The sequence below is a fragment of the Trichosurus vulpecula genome, chromosome 3 (genome assembly GCF_011100635.1).
Source record: "Trichosurus vulpecula isolate mTriVul1 chromosome 3, mTriVul1.pri, whole genome shotgun sequence".
In the NCBI taxonomy this organism is placed as follows: Eukaryota; Metazoa; Chordata; class Mammalia; order Diprotodontia; family Phalangeridae; genus Trichosurus; species Trichosurus vulpecula.
This window is the reverse complement of record NC_050575.1, coordinates 134,123,673-134,142,762: the sequence shown is the minus strand read 5'-3', so window position 1 is coordinate 134,142,762 and position 19,090 is coordinate 134,123,673. Positions and strand designations below refer to the sequence as shown.

General features: G+C 36.0%; 1 protein-coding gene across 1 annotated transcript; it reads right to left on the bottom strand.

Moving 5' to 3' along the window:
* Positions 1 to 4,933: 4,933 nt before the first annotated feature.
* LOC118842237 (olfactory receptor 2D2-like) lies at positions 4,934 to 5,869 on the bottom strand. The gene has a single exon (XM_036749834.1). The coding sequence runs from the start codon at positions 5,867 to 5,869 to the stop codon at positions 4,934 to 4,936; it is 936 nt and encodes a 311-aa protein (XP_036605729.1).
* Between the last annotated feature and the right edge of the window lie 13,221 nt (positions 5,870 to 19,090).

The window sequence follows — 19,090 nt, the reverse complement described above, 5'->3', positions numbered from 1 at the left end:
GGCTCAACAGGACCCTTACTGCTGCTAGGCAATCCTACTATATCTTCTTTATAAACTCACTATCCTGCTCTCCACAGCAGCTGTTCCAGATGTTTTCATCTCTCCTCAAACCTCTCAAGGCTCCTTCCCTAGCCTCATATTTTACAAAAAAAATTGAGAACATTTGCTGTGAGCTCCCTCTTCTCCCCTCTTCCTTGTCTTCTTTCACTAAGGAGCCTTCTGCCATATTGTTCTCCTTTTCTCCTGTTTCTTGCAATGAAGTAGCCTTACTCTTCACCAAGGCTACCTCCTCTGCTTGTTCAAGTTATTCCATTCTATCCTGTCTCTTCTAATAGATTATTCTCTGTTAGCCCCACTCTTTCAGTTATTTTTAATTTCTCTCTCTCTATTGGCTTATTTCTTGCTGCCTACAAGCATGCTCATGTTTCTCCTGTCCTCAAAAAACTTCTCACTTAATTGTTCCATGCCTGCTAACTATTATCCTATGTCTCTTCTCCTCTTAGTATCTAAATTCCTTGAAAATGCTGTCTACAATAGATGTCTACACTTTATCTCTTCTCACTCTCTTCTTACAATTTGGTTTTGGACCTTATTATTCCACCAAAATCTCTCTCTCCAAAGTCACTAATGATCTATTAATTATCAAATTCAGTAGCTAATTCTCAATCTTCATTTTCCTTGAATTTTCTTCAGCATTTGACACTTCATTGTTCTCTTGTCTTTGATACTCTCTTTTCTCTAGGTTTGTGGGACATCATTCTCCTCTGGTTTTCCTCCTACCTACCTGACAATTTCTCTTTTTCTTTTGCTGGATCCTCCTGAGATCATGTCCTCTACATATAAGTGTCCCTCAGGGTTATGTCCTGAGTTCTCTGTTCCTCTTCCTCTATACTATTTCACTTGGTGATCTCATCAACTTCCGTGGATTTAATCACCATCTCTAGACTGATGATTCTCAAATCTACCTTTACTGCCCCAATATCTCTTCTGACCTCCAGTCTTGCATCTCTGACTCCCTTTCATTCAAGATGAAGTGGCTGTCCAGCAGAAATCTTAAGTATCCTCTCAGGCCCCTGTTTCAAAACCTAGGAATTGCCTTGGATTCTTCACTATCTTTTACACCCTCCGCATATCCAATCTGTTGCCAAGACCCTTCAATTTTACCTTTGCAACATCTCTTTAAAATATCCCCCCTTTTCCCCTATACTGCCACCATCCTAGTGCAGGCCCTCATTACCTCATGCCTGGGCTATTGCAATAGACTGCTGGTCGGTCTCCCTGCTTCAAGTCTTTCTTGACTCCAAACCATTCAATAAAATGATTTTCAAAAATGCAGGTCAGATTATGTAACCACTCTACTCAATGAACTTCAGGGACTTCCTATTGCCCCCCGAAGCAAATACAAAGGGCTCCATTTGATCCTCAAAGACCTTCATAACTGAATCTTCTCAAACATTTCTAGTCTTCTTAAATCTTATTCCCCAACATGTAGTCTTAGACCTAAGATGGCTCTGGAGAAAAAAGTGAGGCCCTCACTCACTCAAATCAAAATCAATTGAAAGTCATGTCATCAGCTCCCTGATGTCATGGTCCTCTTCAAGAGCAAAGGACTCTTGTGAGTAGTCTGAACTGCCTGAATGGGGACCCAACTGGCCGGTTCCAGTTGGGCAACTCAGTTCATCCTCTCCTCACCTCTTACCTGAGGGTGTTCTGCCCAAAGGAAGGGAAATTTTTGATGGCCAAAAGCTACCTAGTTAATTTGGGGTTTACAGGCTTGATTTCTTTCCTCAGGAGCAAGCTCAGAGTGCGTGTAAACAGTAACTGTTTCTGTTTTAGCCAGCAACCTTGAGGATCTTCCCCTCCCAGTTTGATTTTTTCTATTAAAGGGGCCATCCCTTGACTCACTTCTTAAAGAGGAATATTCACTGAATGAGCATTGCTTCACTCACAGTGAGAACCTGGAAAGACCTTAGCTTAAAAGGTCCACGGTCTCCCACTGCATCCTGGCCCATCTCCAGTCATCCAGATCAATATCTGACGACTGGACCCAGATGGCTCTTTGCACAGCCCTCCCTCACTTAAATCAAAGTCAATTGCAAATCATGTCAACATCCCCCTGATGTCATGGTCCTCATCGAGAGCAAACAACAAGCCACCACTCTTAGATCTCATGACATTGGCCTCTTGGCTGTTTCATGAACAAGGCACGCCATTTCTCAGCTTTAGGCATTTTCTCTGGAATGCTATTTCTTTTCTGTTCTGACTACCAACCTCCCTGACTTCCTTTAATAACCAACTAAAATCCTACCTTCTACAGGAAGCCTTCCCCAACCTCTCTATTCCAGTGCCTTCCTTCTTTTAATTATTTCCTTTTTATATTCCACATAGCTCACTTTGTATATATTTTTTTGCATGTTGTCTCCTCTACTAGGTTGTAAGCTCCTTTAGAGCAGAGAAGGTCTTTTGTCTCTTCTCATATCCTCAATGCTTAGCATAGTTCCTGGCATGTAGTGGGTGCTTAGTAAAAGTTTATTTATTGATCTCATATTCATTCAATTGGAAAAGTTGAGAAGAGGTAGAAACAATCAATGGAGAAAGGTTGTGGTAATCATGACACATGAATACACTATTGGTGGAATTGTGAATTGGTCCAAAAACTCTTGAAACAATTTAGAATTATGCTTAAAAAATTCTTAAAAACCCCTGTCTTTTGACCAAGGGATCTAACTGCTAGATATGTATGCAAAAAATGTTAAAGGAAGATATAAAGCTCTCATATAAACCCACATATTCATAAGCACACTTTTGTGGAAGGAAAAAACTGGCAACAAAGAAGATGCCCATTGATTAGGGGAAGGGCTAGATAAATTTTGATTCAGGAAAGCAATTTAATATTGTGATGCTGTCAAATTATAAATATAATGTGCAAAATCACAAGTCATATGAATGAACACATCTTTAAGTAAAAAGAACAAACAAAACAAAATTTGCAATGACCAAAAACTAAGTATAATTAACCAAAAAATAAAATTTAACATTATATAATGACCAAGCATGGACATGGAAAAAAGCTGAGAAATTTTACCACTGTCTTTTATTAGCAGATATCAGTGGAAATGGGTATGGAATATTGAATATACTGTCAAATACATTTGAAAAGTTGGGTGCTTTTGTTAAACTGCTTTTTTTCACTTTATTCTTCTGTTCTTTGATAACTTGATATGCTTCTCTGAGTAGGGGAATAAGAGATATAAATAATGAATATGATATAAAAAGAAAAGTTAACAATAAAATAAGTCTGAGAAAATTAATGCTATGTCAATATAATTTCATTTCACTTTTTGGTCAAAGTTATTAAGTTGATATATCAGGAGAGAAATAGAGATACAGTATACAGCATTTGACAAAATCCTCATGCTATTCTTATGGACAAGGTGGAGTGATGGGAGTTAGATCCTCAGAATGGTTAGATATATCTAGATCTCGTTGAGTGAATGGAATAAAAAATGATAAATAATAAATTAATGTCCATCTGTAGATGAGTTTTAGTGTGGTATCATAATCATCTGTTCTTATGTCATTCTTTTTTTAATCAATGACTTGGATGGATGGATGTTTATAAACTTTTCTGATGATGGGTAACTGGGAGGGACAAACAACATACTAAATACTGAAGTCAGGATTTAAGAGAATAGCCACAACCTAGAACAGGCTAAATCTTTTAAGATGAAATTTAATTTGGATAAATGTAATGTCCTGCATTTGTATTTAAAATGCCTACTGAAACATGCAAAAAAAAAGATCTGCAAAATCAATCTGACTCAATTGTGCGAAACAGAAGCTTGAAGAACTGGGGATATTTAGTCTGTAGTAGCATACAGCTTCTAGGTGGAAGGGACATGATGGCTGTCTTCCAATGTTTACAAGTCTGTCAAATGGAATAGGAATTGGGCTGATTCTGCTTGGTCCTTGCAGGCAGAGCTAGGAAACATGGGCGAAGTATGTAGATAGGCAGATGGCTAGATATATGAAAAAACCCTTCTTCACAATTAGAATTGGAATATACTGTCTTAAGATATTGAGCCAGGTTATTGGCTTAACTACTGCTCAAGAATATACAGCTACAAGTTGAAATAAATCACCTCTGAGGTTTCCTTTAAAAATACATAGTTTTAGACCTATTACCATACACATTTTACTCTTTATCACTTTTGTTACCTTCCTTTGGACACCAGCTTAGCAATATTAATTCAATAATTTATATATATATATATGTATATATATATATACACACACACATATATGTATATATGTATGTATATGTGTTTGTATGTATATATTATGTATGTGTGTATGTATAAATATATACATATATACACAATTAATTAAGTCAACAACCATTGATTGAGGACGTACTAAGTGCCACATATTATAATTCTTGTGATATGGTCAATGTAGAAAGAACATAATGGTACTATATCTGAACACATGGAACACTACACATTAATGACTGTCTTAGATCAGGTTAGATTTCTCTTTCTTTCTTTCTGAGGGGCCCATTAGCTTTGCAAGTGTCTCCTTACATTTCCTAAGAATCTTCACATAATGTATTTACTGTCCCCCTAAAATATAGTGCAGAATGTCCAGAAGACATGATAACTCTACATTAATAAGACCCATCCATGAATACTTCATATTAGTGTAGGTTCACCTAATTGGCTAGAGTGATCATCTCATATCTGAGTCATATTGCAAGTATACAATATACAAATAGTCTATGTGCATATATAGAGCAATATTAACATGCATTCTTTACCACCAATCATGAGCGAAAATACATTTCCTTCCTGTAGAAAGATGGTGGTAGTGGTAATCATGATATAACAAATTTTGGAACTAAAAGACATTCATGAATTCAACTACATTGTGAGGCTCAGCATCTGCAAAATTTCCCTCTGTTGGCTACATTTCCCAGTGCTTTCTTCACATCTTTGTTCCTTAGGCTATAGATAAGGGGGTTAAGCATGGGGTTTACCACAGCATAAAACACAGACACCAGTTTCCCCTGCTCCTTAGAAGACTTGGGTGTCATGTAAGTCATTATTCCTGATCCATAAAAAAGTATAACCACAAGAAGATGGGAGCCACAGGTGGAAAATGCCTTGAGTCTCCCGGAGGTTGTCTTCATCCTGATGACAGTCACTATGATAGAGCCATAGGAGACCAGGATCAGGGACACAGGTGCAAGAAGAATCACTACTCCCATGAGGAAAATGGCCATTTGTGTGCTATGAGTATCTCCAGATGATACAGCCAAGATTGCTGGGGCCTCACAAAAGAAGTGAGCAATTTTATTGTCTCCTTGATAGGGTAGGTGTAGTGTGAATGTAGTATCTACAATGGAAACTAGAAAACCACTGGTCCAGCATCCCAAGGCCAAGATGCAACACAATCTCCCTGTCATGATGAGAGAGTAATGCATGGGGTCACAGATTGCCAAGTATCGGTCATAGGACATGACAGCTAACAGGGCACATTGTGTACACCCAAAAATGAGAAAGAGAAGAAGCTGAGCTGCACATCCTATGAAGGTAATAACCTTCCTCTTAGACAGCATGTGGACTAGGGCTTGGGGAACAATGTTGGTAGAGAAGAAGAGGTCAGCTGTGGACAAATTGCACAGAAAAAAGTACATGGGCGTATGGAGACTGGAGTCAGTCAGAACCAGAAAGATAAGGAGCAAGTTTCCAAGAACAGTAACCAAGTAGACTCCCAACACCAATACAAAGAGCAGTAACTGAGTCTGGGGGTCCTCTGAAAGTCCCAGGAGGATGAATTCTGTCACTCTGGTCTGGTTTGTCTGACTCATGCTCGGTCTTTTTATCTCTTTAGGAAGGAGCCAATAATTTTGTTTGAAGAAATAAATAATCTAGAATATCAAAGGAAATAATGAAAAAGATAGGAATGAAGGGTGAATACTTATTCTGTATCTCAAATTATGTCATAAAACATCAGTCATAATAGCCTTTTGATATTGGTTTAAAGAAAGAGAAGTAGATCAATGAAAGACTAGACAAGGAAGAATCGGAAACAATCTAATTCAATATGCCAAAAAACACAATTTGTTTTTTTTTTTGTAAAGCACTCCTTATTTTATGTAAAAAAATACCTGCTGGAAAATCAATATGCCATAAATGAGGTTCAGGCTACCATGTTATGTCATATTCCACAATAATTTTTAAATAGACACATGACCTTTGTAGTAAAGATCATGCCACTAAATATTTAGAAGCTTTAAAAGCTAAGAGTAGAGGATAGACTAGAATATAAACAAGAGATAGAGGCAGTTACAAAATATAATAGGTAATTTCGATTCCATGAAATAGAAAATCTGCCTAAACAAATGCACCTAGTTTAAGAAGGGAACAGTTGAATGGGGAAAATCGCTTTAATTCAAATTTCTCCAGTAAAGGTTTGGTATGCACACACACACACACACACACACACACACACACACACACACATCATTCTCCAATATGGTAAAAACTCCCCAAAAAGCAGAGTCAGTCTCTCTCTCTCTCTCTCTCTCTCTCTCTCTCTCTCTACCCCCCTCTCTCTCTTATAAATATGTATATATATATATATATATATATATATATACATATATATATATATATGCACACACATATATACACTCACAAGAGTATATGTACATATGTATGTATGTATGTATATATGTATATATTTACACACATATATGTATTGATATAAATGTTGATAGGTGGATATAGATATCTATGCCATATCCATAAGGAAAATGGCTGTCTGAAAACTGTGTCTACAGATGGGATGGCAATATTGCTGGGGCCTTACAAAAGAAATGAGTGGCCTTACTGTCTCAGTGGTGGGATGGATAGATGCAGTGGGAATGTGTGTGTGTGTGTGTGTGTATTATATTTTTATATATATATATATATATATATACATACATGTAAGTTAAAATCATGAGAACTGTTTATTAATGTTCTCTTACCACTGATGTATTGGGAAATGACAATATCTATCTATCTGTCTGTCTGTCTGTCTATCTGTCATTATTCCCCAATTGCTCAATGGTAAAAGGACATGAGTAAATAGTTCTCATAATAATTACAAACTATTAATAACCGTGTAAAAGGATTCTCCAAGTCACTAATAATAGAAATATAAATCAAACTACTTGAGGTTTCACCTCTCACCCAGAAAATTGGAAATGATGACAAAAGATAGGAATACTTAGTGTTTGAGGGATGGTGGAAAGACATGCACACTAACATATGGTTGGTGGAACTCTGAATCGGTACAACCATTTTGAAAAGCAATTTGGAATTATGCAAATAAAGTGACTAAAATGCCTATACCCTTGGTCCCAGAGTTTCTATTCATAAGGATATAACTTAAACATATAATTGATAATAATAAAAGCCTCCATATATATCATGATATTCATAGCAGCAATTTTTTGCGAAGAGCTGGAAACAAAATAGATTCTCTTTGGGTAGTAGCTAAACAAAGTGAAATATGAATATTATGTAATATCATCATACAGTAAGACATGTCATGTATGATGATTATGGAGAAGGATAGGAACACGTGAACTTATGTAGACTAAAGTAAACATAGTCAAAAATATATGCATAATGACTACAAAAATGTAAATGAAGAGAACAAATACCTCAAAATAATTGAAAATTAATGTTGCAGGATTACAAGAAAAGGCAATCTTCTTATCCCACTCCTTTATAAAAGTAGGAGGTCAATGGATGTGAAACAATGCATATGTTTTTCAGACTTTTTTGATTTGTTAATTGGTTGTTACCTATTTTTTCTCTTCTGTTTCTTTTTTCTTTATAAAATATTCTTCATTCTATGGTTTATCCCTTGGGAAGGAAGAAGGAGGAGAGAAACAAGGAGAAACTCAAGCAACAAAAACAAATGATATTAAAAATGTATTTGAAAAAGAAATAAGCCAATAGAAATTTTATGCAAGTATATAACCTGTTGAATGATATAATCTCTGCATTGGAAGGGGCCTTATAGATGATCTGGTTGAATTTCCCCTTCACTCATCAATTGTTCCACTGTTAGGTGCTCAATGAACACTTTGAATTATAAGGAAAACAAATTCCATTTTTGTAAATTCCAAACTGTTAGAAAATACTCCCTTCTGTTGAGATGAAATCTCTGTAGTATTCTAAGATTTTTTTAGTTCTATCTTCCAGATCAGCATAGAATGAGCCTAACCCTTCTGCTGCATAAAAGTCTTCCACATATTTTAAAACAACTCCCATGTCTTCTCTAAGCTTCTATTTTATAGACTAAACCTCTCGCCCTTATTTATGTGACATATTTCTAGACAATTCACCAATCTGTTCACCCTCCCCAACATGTGCTCCATTTTAAAAACATTTCATTTAAAATTTGGGGTCAAGAACTGACCACATAAATCCATGAGTTGTCCGACCACCACAGAACTATTAACTTCTGTGATCATGAATGAAATTTCCTTTATGCAACCTAAAATTGAATTAACTTTTTGGTAGTCACACAACACCTGTCTCAAACTGACTGAGATATTAATTAAAATCTTCAAGTGTTTTTCACACAAACAAATGGTAATTAAGTCTATCTCAATCTTTAATTATGCAGTTGCTTTTTTCTATCAGAAGCTGAGATTTACAAGTTAGGCATGCTGACTTTCATCTTATTTCGTCTTGGATTTTCTCCTCAAGAGAATTGAAAAGCCTATAGAGAAATATCTTGAATCAAGATAGCACTGTCAGAACAATGTGAAGAATTTTGAGATACTGTCACAGAAAACAGTAAACAATGGTAGAGTAATGATATCTGGGATGGATCATAAATTCACATCAGAACTAGAAACCTTGTTTCAGTTCTCATAATACTCAAAGGGTATAAGTCCCTTTAGATAGAAACATCCCCCAGATAGAAACATCGTGAGGAAGCAGCATGTGACTATAGAGAAATCACTTGATGTCTCTTGTTGTGTCATTATAAATGGAAATGGTGTCAAGCTATCTACATTAGTGGCACTTTATGAGTTTCTTTAGTAAGGAAAAGAGGCCCTGTTTGTTTGCTCAGTGAGTAGTGGAGTGGCCGGTGGAGATAACAGTAGTCATATTCTGGGTTATTTGGAATATTACATAGAACAGTGGGCTGAGAAAGACAGTTCTGTCAAATTTACTTCCTCTAAATATTTCTCTATTCCCTGAAAAAAGAATGTTAATATTTATGACAATTTCACTACAGGATTCATTTGTTTGTTTTTCCTGCTATGCTTATTGTCCAGGCTCTTTTAACATTTACTGCCTCCAACTCATTTGTTACCACTGACCTTTTACAGACATTCTCAGTTGACATGTGGTTTTCTACAGGGGTTCACATCATACTACCTTTGTTTGGATTGTGCTTGTGATTTCACCAGTGTAGGGAGTGCCTGGTAAATCAGCACCTTGTTTGCAACTTAGAGGGCTGTTTGGGAGCTGTTAGAGCTTAAGTGATGCTATTCCCAATGAGTGCTTTCTGATCCTAAGATTCTGCTCTTTGCACTTTGTCATGGATCGGTTGTTAGTACAATAAGGAAGGCTTTTGCCTTTTGAAAATATGGGACATAGAAAAGGTACAGGACTAGAAAGTGTACCAGTGCTTCAGTTTCTGTTATCTTTCATTGTTCAGTATTCTTAAGAAACAGAGAGGACAGTGACATTGCTTTGGTCTGATCTTTAGTGCCAGGGATATTTCTTCTACTAGACAATGGGACAGTGCAAAGGAGAAGAAAAAAGGAGCAAGAATCTTTAGGGCAGTAAATCAAGCTGATCTTGGTAATCTGGGTTTTTAGGTTCCTTTTACTTCATTTGTATCTGTGTGCTCTAATGGAGCATCTTCCCTCTCAGAAGGACCAACAGGGGATATTTTATATTTGTCTCTCTGAGTTTGTCTGCTGTATGTATAGCCAAATAGGCAAATTGCCCAAAAGTTTTGAGCCAGAGAATTCCAATGAAAACTAGTTAGTAAAGATCAACATTTCCTTTCCTTCATTCTCTTTGACTATCAATCCATGCACATCCTTTAAATATCAACTAAATATTACTTTAGCCACAAAGTCTTTCCTGATACCCTTAACCATAATGAGTTTAGTAATTATAATAATAATAGCTGAAATTTATATGGTATGTGACAGGCACTTTACTAAGAGCTTTTAAAATATTATCTTATTTGATCTCCACAACAACTAACCCTGGGGGGTAGTTGCTATTATTATCTCCACTTATTCGTTGAGCAAACTCAAGCAAGCAGAGGTTACATGATTTGTTCAGAGACACACAGCTCATTAATGTCGGAGGGCAGATTTGAACCCAGGCTTTCCTTGCTCCAAGCCCAGCATTCTGTCCAGTGCACCACTTAAAATTTTCTCCTTTTCTCACATACTACTTTGTTTTGCAAATTTCAGTTATACCTATCATATAAAATTATTTATCATGGTTACCTGTGTTGTAGTCCTAACTTATTACCGACCATATGCTCCAACAGAGTAGTAACTGAGTCTCATCTAAACTCTGTATATCTCCAACACCTAGCACAGTGTTCTGCATGCCCATTCCTGGGTCTCCTCAATGTGTTTCTCTCGTATATATTCACTTACTTCTATACTCTCTTTTCTTTACCTGAGTCTTTCCCATCTGTTTAAGGAATCTGTTTTTTTCTTCTCTCTTTCCATTCCAGTTGTGAGCCAAGAATTATGCTCATTAAACTTGTAAATAGGAGAGATGTTTCATCTATGTCATGGAAAAAGAAAATCATAATGTTTTAAAGTGAAATAAAGCAAAAAAAAATACAATTCAGTAGCATTATCATTTAAACTCCTTGAAAGTTTCAAAAAAAATCTGAGAACCACAAACACTATTTGCTTACCTTCCCATCTTCCTTTAGTTAGATTGGCATTTCCTCAAGCACAGACATTCAAAGGAAAAAAATTCTTATTTAATTTTAGTATTGTTGTTATTGTTCAATCATTTCAGTCATGTCCTACTCTTTATGACCTCATGTGGGGTTTTCTTGGTAGTGATACTAGAGTGGTTTACCATTTCCATCTCCAGCTCATTTTACAGATGAGGAAACTGAGGCAAAGAGTGTTAAGTGAATTTCCCACAGTCATATAGCTAATAAATATCTGAGGCCAGATTTGAGCTCAAGAAAATGAGTATTCCTGACTTCAGGATTAGCACTTCTACCCCACTGTGCCACCTACCTGCCCCCTAATTTTAGTGTAGTGTTTTTATTATGTATGTAGTATAGTATACTTTATTATGACTACTGCAGCAGAATTTTCTTACTAGTCTTTGCTACAAATAATCATATTGAAATAGACCTTTGAGGGTAGATATGGAATCCTAAGTACTGACTGTAATATTATTTCTATGGGACAATTAAGTCTGAACTTCAAACCCCTGACTCACAAATGAATTTCTATAATAGTGTCCTTATGAATCAGGAAATATCTATAAAGAAAATAGCACCCAATTAGGTGACAGTCATTGAAACTAGTGATTAATTCTAACTGATTAATTCCAAATTTTCCCTTGGATTATTTGTGGAGAAAGCAGGTTTGGACATGTTTAACTATCTTAATGAAGCTATTTAAGGAATTTAGTTCATTAATTGTTCAAGTGGTTGTTTCTAATCATAACTAAATTTTATCTATTTATTAAAGGCAATGCTTTTAGACATCTGCTTTAAAACTTGCCATTAACAGCATTTGAATGAAATAAATAACCTTTCTTTACAAATATTCTAAAATTCATTATAACTCAGCCTGGTAGCACCCAAAAATGGTATAACCTAATGACTTTATCATGTCCTGACTCCTTAGCACATTATAAAATATTTAATTTCTTGGGAGGTCAAGAGGATGAGAGTATATTTGTTGGCAAAGTTAATTGGAGTTAGGATTTCTGACTTTTGGGTTCTGGATATTCAGTAGATTGGCTCCCTCTATGCTTCAGTTTTTACTCTTCTGCTTTCCCATTTCTTCTACCAAACTAAGCAAAGTTTGATCAGATGCAGGGCCCTGAAAGGGGGCAAGGATTATCCAGAATATAAACTCCCATCTTGTCCTGTCTTTCTACCATGATGTGAGGAAGACAATGCAAAGCAAACTCAAAGAAGAATTATTTCTAGAAACCCCAAAGCCTATACAATTCATTCCATAGCTGGATGGAAATCTACATAATCCAGTATGACTTCCTAAAGAAATCCACTGATGAGGGAACTCAGTTCTGTTTGAGTCTGTTTATTCCACTTTTGGACAACTTTGGTTAAAAAAAAAAAGAAAAGCTTTTATCTGATATCAAGTAAAAATCTGCTTCTCTCCAATTTTTGTCCTTTACTCCTAGTTCTTCCCTCTGGGGTAAAAAAAGAAGCTAATCTCTTTTCCCTACATCAGTCCTTCATATACCTGACAGAAGCTGTCAAGTCACAACCATTCTCAAGTCTTAATTTTTGGAGTCTGAATTTTCCCAGATCCTTTAAGCTGTTTTAATGTGTTATGGTTCCAAGTCTCCTAGTTACCATTGTCTGGACATGCTCCAGCTTATCATTCTCTCTTGTCCCACAAGTGTGGTCACTAATGCACAATGTAGTCATTCTGACATGATCTGGCTAAGGAATGATGCAGTGCAAATGTAAGGTCTTTTGCTCTGGACTGCTGCTAAGATTCTATCAAAATTATTGGCTGTCATACCATATTTTTAGCAAATTACAGATTTCAATCCACTAAAAGTCATTGGCCTTTTCTGTATGAACAGTTGTCTACCCCTGATAGTTTGAACTAAGATGTAGGAATATATATTTGTCCTTATTAAATTTCAGCTTTTTGGATTAGTCCATTTGTTTTAGTTTGCCAGCATCTACATGGATCCCAATTATGCCATTGAAGCTCTTAGTTATCCTTTATACTATGTGCTGTCTAAGATTTCGATAGCTGTGCCATCTATCCCTTGATCCGAACAATTAGTCAAAATGCTGAACAACAGTTACAGGCAAAGGGAGAGCTCCCTAGAAACACTCCAGGAAAGACTAACACCATCCATTGTGCCTTTTGACATTGATCTTTTAATCAACCTTCTTTGGTTCCAGTCATTCAACCAGTTTTGACTCCATTTAACTGTACCATCACTGAGACCACATCTCATCTTGTTCACAATGAAAAATTTTGTCAGAATCTTTTCTAAAGTTTGGAATATCTATAATATTCCACAGATCTGTAAGTCTAGCACTAAGTTCTTCATAGCCTGCTGCCATACCCACATATCTGATCTTCTTACACCTTATATCCCCCAACCACTATGCATTCAGAGATCCTATGACAACAGTTCTGATGTCTTTCAAACAAACCTCTCCATCTCCCAATTCCAGACATTTTTACTGGTTATTCCTCCATGCCTGAAATGCTCCCTCTCCTCATTTCCGCCTCATGGTTTCCCTGGCTTCCTTCAAATACCACCTAACATTTAACCTTCTAAAGAAAGCTTTTGCTGATTCCCCCTTAATTCTAGACCCTCCTCTTTGTCGATTATTTCCAATTTATCATACAGGTAGCTTTTTGTACGTAATTATTTGCGTGTTTTCCACCCCATTAGATTATAAGCTCTTGAGAACAAGGATTTTCTTTGGGTTTTCTTTGCATCCCTAGCACATAACAGAGTACTCAGCATTAAGTGGAAGTTAATATAAGTTTATTAACTGATTGTCAAAAGTAAAAATGATATTAGCCTGTCAGGACTTGTTCTTGGTAAAGCTCTGTTAGCTCTTACTGATTAAGGCTTGTCTTTCTAAGTGCTCACAAGCAACCCTTTTGATAATATCTGTACATACCTTTTTATTGGTAGAGTTCACATAAATTCCTAGTCAGAAAAGTAGCTTCAGCATGGGAACTAAATAGAGCCTTCATTTCTTTACAACTTGACCTCTCTTGTTCTACTTTTTAAAAACAAAATCAGTCAGAAGAAGGCCTCAAAGGAGATTCTCAGAATTTACCACATTAGGTTTCTTAATAGAGATATGCTTAAATGTTCTAAGTAAAAACTGACGTTAAGGGCTTTCTAAAGGTGTTGAGGGCTAAGGCAATGAGAAATTTTGTTGTGAGGGAGAATCAGCATTTCCCTGATATAACTGGTTCTTAATCCTTCATTTATCTCAGAGTTTGCCAACAGAGAGTGACTAATTAGTCAAGGACTACTGCATTTCTCCTCATTTTCCCTTCATATAGATTGGTATGAGACAGCACATTTATGACTTCTGCAGGTCAGTATGAGATATATTATCATCTGATCAAAACATCATAGAGGCTTGATTTAACATTGTTTCTGAGGGAAATTGGGGACAGCTCAAGCAATTTCCTGGCTTCTCTCTTCCATCTTGGCTCTGCTCCCCTTTTTTTCTAATACAGTTGAAATTTATCATCTTATAACCTCTATCCATTTTTTCTAATTCTGCCTTCTGTCAGAATCACAGCTAGCACAGTCAGAAGGGACTTCAGATTATATTTAGTCTAATACTCTCATTTTATAATCCAAATAACACCTATGTCAAAGGAATTCTACCTTTCATTTCAATCATCACCTAGGTAATACTGATTCCCTGTCAGTTTCTGAGTAGTATGTTTTGGTTATAGAGTGAGAAGTCCCTTTTGGAAAACATCTAAGTGTATCTACTGCCAAAGAGAGAATATTGGGATCTCAGGTAGGAGATCTTGAAATAAAAGGAAACATTCAAGATCAAACTCTCCTTTTCAAGAACCCTTGTTCTATCCTTAACCTAACTTTCTCACCTGGAAGGCAAAAAAAGAACAATAATGAATCTCATATCCAGTGAAGGGAATTCAAATAGAAACATAGAAAAGATGAATAAGAAGTAGCCACTGGAAAAGATAGAAACCAGAGAGATCTTGTCCAGAAGGCAGGGAATATATTTCAATCATTGTAAAAGGTCTGGAAAGAGAGAAGGAAGAATTGGTGGAGAAATGATAAGTGGCTAAATTAGCCTTTCTCAGCTCTAAGTCTCCTTGGTAGTTTAGAGGACTTGTCTTTCAAATAAGGTTTGATTCTTTGAGGATAGTCCCAATTTAATGGGCTATGGTGTGATATTCTCTCTGAGGCATATAATATGCTCCAGAGGATTTCCGTACCCATTAGGATAGATCCTGCACTATGTATTTCTTTTCTGAGTTGTTTTCAGGTGGAATAGTAAGAAGGAAGTTGTAGTGCAGCTAACTTAAAGCTAACTTGAATCTCCAATCACAAAGGATTAAACTCCTTTCTGCTGCTTTTCACATATTTGTTATGTCAAAGTATGCATGACAGGGTGCCTAAGTGATATGGGGTCTACTCATTTTTGCTATGATAAAGGAAGAAATCTATTTATAAATTTATAAGAACAAATGGATTCTAGATCATATTTTCCAATGTTAGTTTTACTGACAAGTCAACGCATCATATTGACTGATGGAATTTAATTATCTTGGTGTTTTGGTGACACGTGGATATTATAAATCACAAATTCAAATCAGAGTCTCAAAATTGTGCCTGAGAAATCATCTAATTCAACCCAAATCATGAACTCTGTATTTAAAATGCATGACAAATGGTCATCAGGCTTTGCTTAAATACATCCAGAGATAAGAAACACACTATACATCTCACTTCAGCTCATTCTATTATTGAAGGACTATAATGTGAAAAGTGTTTTTTTTCTTTCTTTTCTTTTCCTTTTTTTGGTAAATAGAATTTTATTTATTCCAATTACATGTAAAGATTGTATTCAACATTTTTATAAGATTTTGAGTTTCAAACTTTCCCTCTCCCTTTTTCCCGTCCACCCCTCCCCAAGATAGCAAGCAATCTGATATAGGTTATCCATGTGCAATCATATAAACATTTCCACATTAGTCATATTGTGAAATAAGAGGCAGAACAAAAGAGGAATGCCACAACAAACAAAGAAACTGAAAATAGTTTGCTTTTATCTCCATTTAGATTCCATAGTTCTTTGTATGGATGTGGATAACATTTTCCAACATGAGTCTTTTGGAATTGTGTTAGATCATTTGTATTTCTGAGAAGAGTTAAGTCAATCATAGTTGATCATCACACAATATTGCTATTGCTGTGTACAGTGTTCTCCTTGTTCTGTTTACCTCACTTAGCGTCAGTTCATGTAAGTCTCTCTAGGTTTTTCTGAAATCTGCTCATCATTTCTTATAGCACAATAGTATTCCATTACCTTCATATACCACAACTTGTTCATTCATTCCCCAATTGATGGGCATCCCCTCAATTTCCAATTCTTTGCCAGCATAAAAAGAGCTTCTATAAATATTTTTATACATGTGAGTCCTTCTGCTTTTTTAAGGATTTAATGATATTGCTGGATCAAAGGATATGCACAATTTGATCGCCCTTGGGCCACAGTCCAAAATTGCTCCCCAAAATGGCTGGATCAGTTCACAAGTACAACAGTACATTAGTTTCCCAATTTTCCCACATCTTCTCCAACATTTATCGTTTTCCTTTTCTGTCATATTAGCTATTCTGATAGGTGTGAGGTGATAACCCAGAGCTGTTTTAATTTTAATTTCTCTAATCAATAGTGATTTAGAGCATTTTTATATGACTATAGCTTTAATTTCTTCATCTGTAAACTGCCTATTTACAGATTTCCTTTGACTATTTATCAACTGGGGAATGACTTGTTTTCTTATAAATTTGACTCAGTTTTCTATATATTTTAGAAATTAGGTCTTTATCAGACGGAGATTCCGGATGGAAAATTGTTTCCCAGTTTTCTGCTTCCTTTCTAATCTTGGTTGCATTGGCTTTATTTGTGCAAAATCTTTTCAATTTAATGTAGTCAAAATCATCCATTTTGCATTTCATAATGTTCTCTGTCTCTTGTTTGGTCATAAATTCTTCCCTTCCCCATAAATCTGTCTTCCATTTCATTGAATGTTCATCTCCTCCCCTAAAAGATTATGCTCATTTTTGCTAAGTAGTTGATTCTTGGTTGTAATCCAATCTACTTTGCCTTCTGGAATATAATTATTTCAAGCTCTCTAATCCTTTAATGTAGAAGCTGCTAAGTCCTGTGTTATCCTGACTGTGGTTCTTCGATACTTGAACTGTTTCTCTCTGGTTGCTTACACTATTTCCTCCTTGACCTGATAATTCTGGAATTTGGCTACAATATTCCTTGGAATTTTCATTTTGGGATCTCTTTCAGGAAGTGATTGATGGATTCTTTCAATGACTATTTAACCTCTGGTTCTAGGGTATCAGGACAGTTTTCCTTGAAAATTTCTTGAAAGATGATGTCCAGGTTCTTTTTTTGATCATGGCTTTCAGTAGTACAATAATTCTTAAATTATCTCTCCTGGATCTATTTTCCAGGTCAATTGTTTTTCAAATGAGGTATTTTACATTTTCTTCCATTTTTTATTCCTTTAATTTTGTTTGACTGATTATTGTTGTCTAATAGAGTCATTAGCTTCCACTTGCTTAATTCTAATTTTTAATGCATTATTTTCTTCAGTTAGCCTTTGAACCTCCTTTTCAATTTGGAGTTGTTTTGTTCAGTGGATTTTTTTTCCCCATTTGGCTAATTCTGTTTTTTAGATGGTTGTTTTCTTCAGTCAATTTTTGTGCTTCCTTTTCCAAGATGTTGACTCTTTATTTTTTCATTAATCTCTTGCATAATTCTCATTTATTTTCCCAATTTTTCTTCTATCTCTCTTAACTTGATTTTTAAAATCTTTTTTGAGCTGTTCCAAGAGCTTTTGGGACTTCCAATCCTTTTTGGGCTTAAGACCAATTCATATTTCCCTTTGAGGCTTCACATACAGTCATTTTGACCTTGTTCTTCTCTTCTGAGTTTGTGTTTTGATCTTCCCTGCCAACATAGTAGCTTTCTATGGTCAGTGATCTTTTTTTGTTTTTTGCTCATTTTTAAAAGTTGAGCTCTATCCCTGGAGTACAGGGGGCACTGTCCCAAGTTTCTTGCCCTGGAGGCCAGGGACCTAGTTACTGGCTTTGTGTCCTGGGGCCTCAGGTGCTGGCAGCTTGCCCATTGTGCCCAGCCTAGTCACACCTATTGTGTCCTATATTCTGGGGCTGATAGTTTGCCTGCTGCACTGGGGTGGGAAGCCTCACAGTTGGCTTGCTGTGCCACTGGCTTGCTGAACCAGAACTGTGGAGCCTTGGTTGCTTATCTGTGCTGTGGCAAAGAGCCATCCATTGGCTTGCCCAGAGACCATCTGGGCTGGGCTGTACTCCCCTTTTAACCAAGTGAGACAGACCTTTTCTTGAAGTCCTTCTAAGTTATCTTGGGCTGGAAAATTGTTTCACTCCATCTTTTTGTAGATTCTGTTGCTCTAGAATTCTTTTAAAGGCTTGATTTAACATTGTTTCTGAGGGAAATTAGGGACAGCTCAAGCAATTTCCTGGCTTCTCTCTGCCATCTTGGCTCTGCTCCCCTTTTTTTCTAATACAGTTGAAATTTACCATCTTATAACCTCTATCCATTTTTTCTAGTTCTGCCTTCTGTCAGAATCACAGCTAGCACATGGTTTCATCTCAATAAATCAATATAGCTTTATTCATGAAATAATGGCTAACCTTATACCTTTCTTTATAGATCTTTGCTGGCCCACACCACAGCATAACAACCCTTAAGCTGCCAACTCCACTATTTTAGTACAGTTATCACTTCCACATTGCAACTTTGTCCATCATGGTTTCAATATATCATTGGTAGCATAAGAAATTAAATGTGATTTTTTCTGGGACTTTTGCAGAAGCCATAGATGACACATGAAGGCAAATGACAAAGAAAAATTTTAGAATCTCAGGAATTCAAAAAATATATGTATAGTATTATATAATATCAGCATTTTCTTTTTACACCATGAATGTGCACAATTTCTTTTTTTAAAGTTAAAATAAGGAAAAAGTTAAGTTTGTGAAAAGAATGCAAAAGCCAT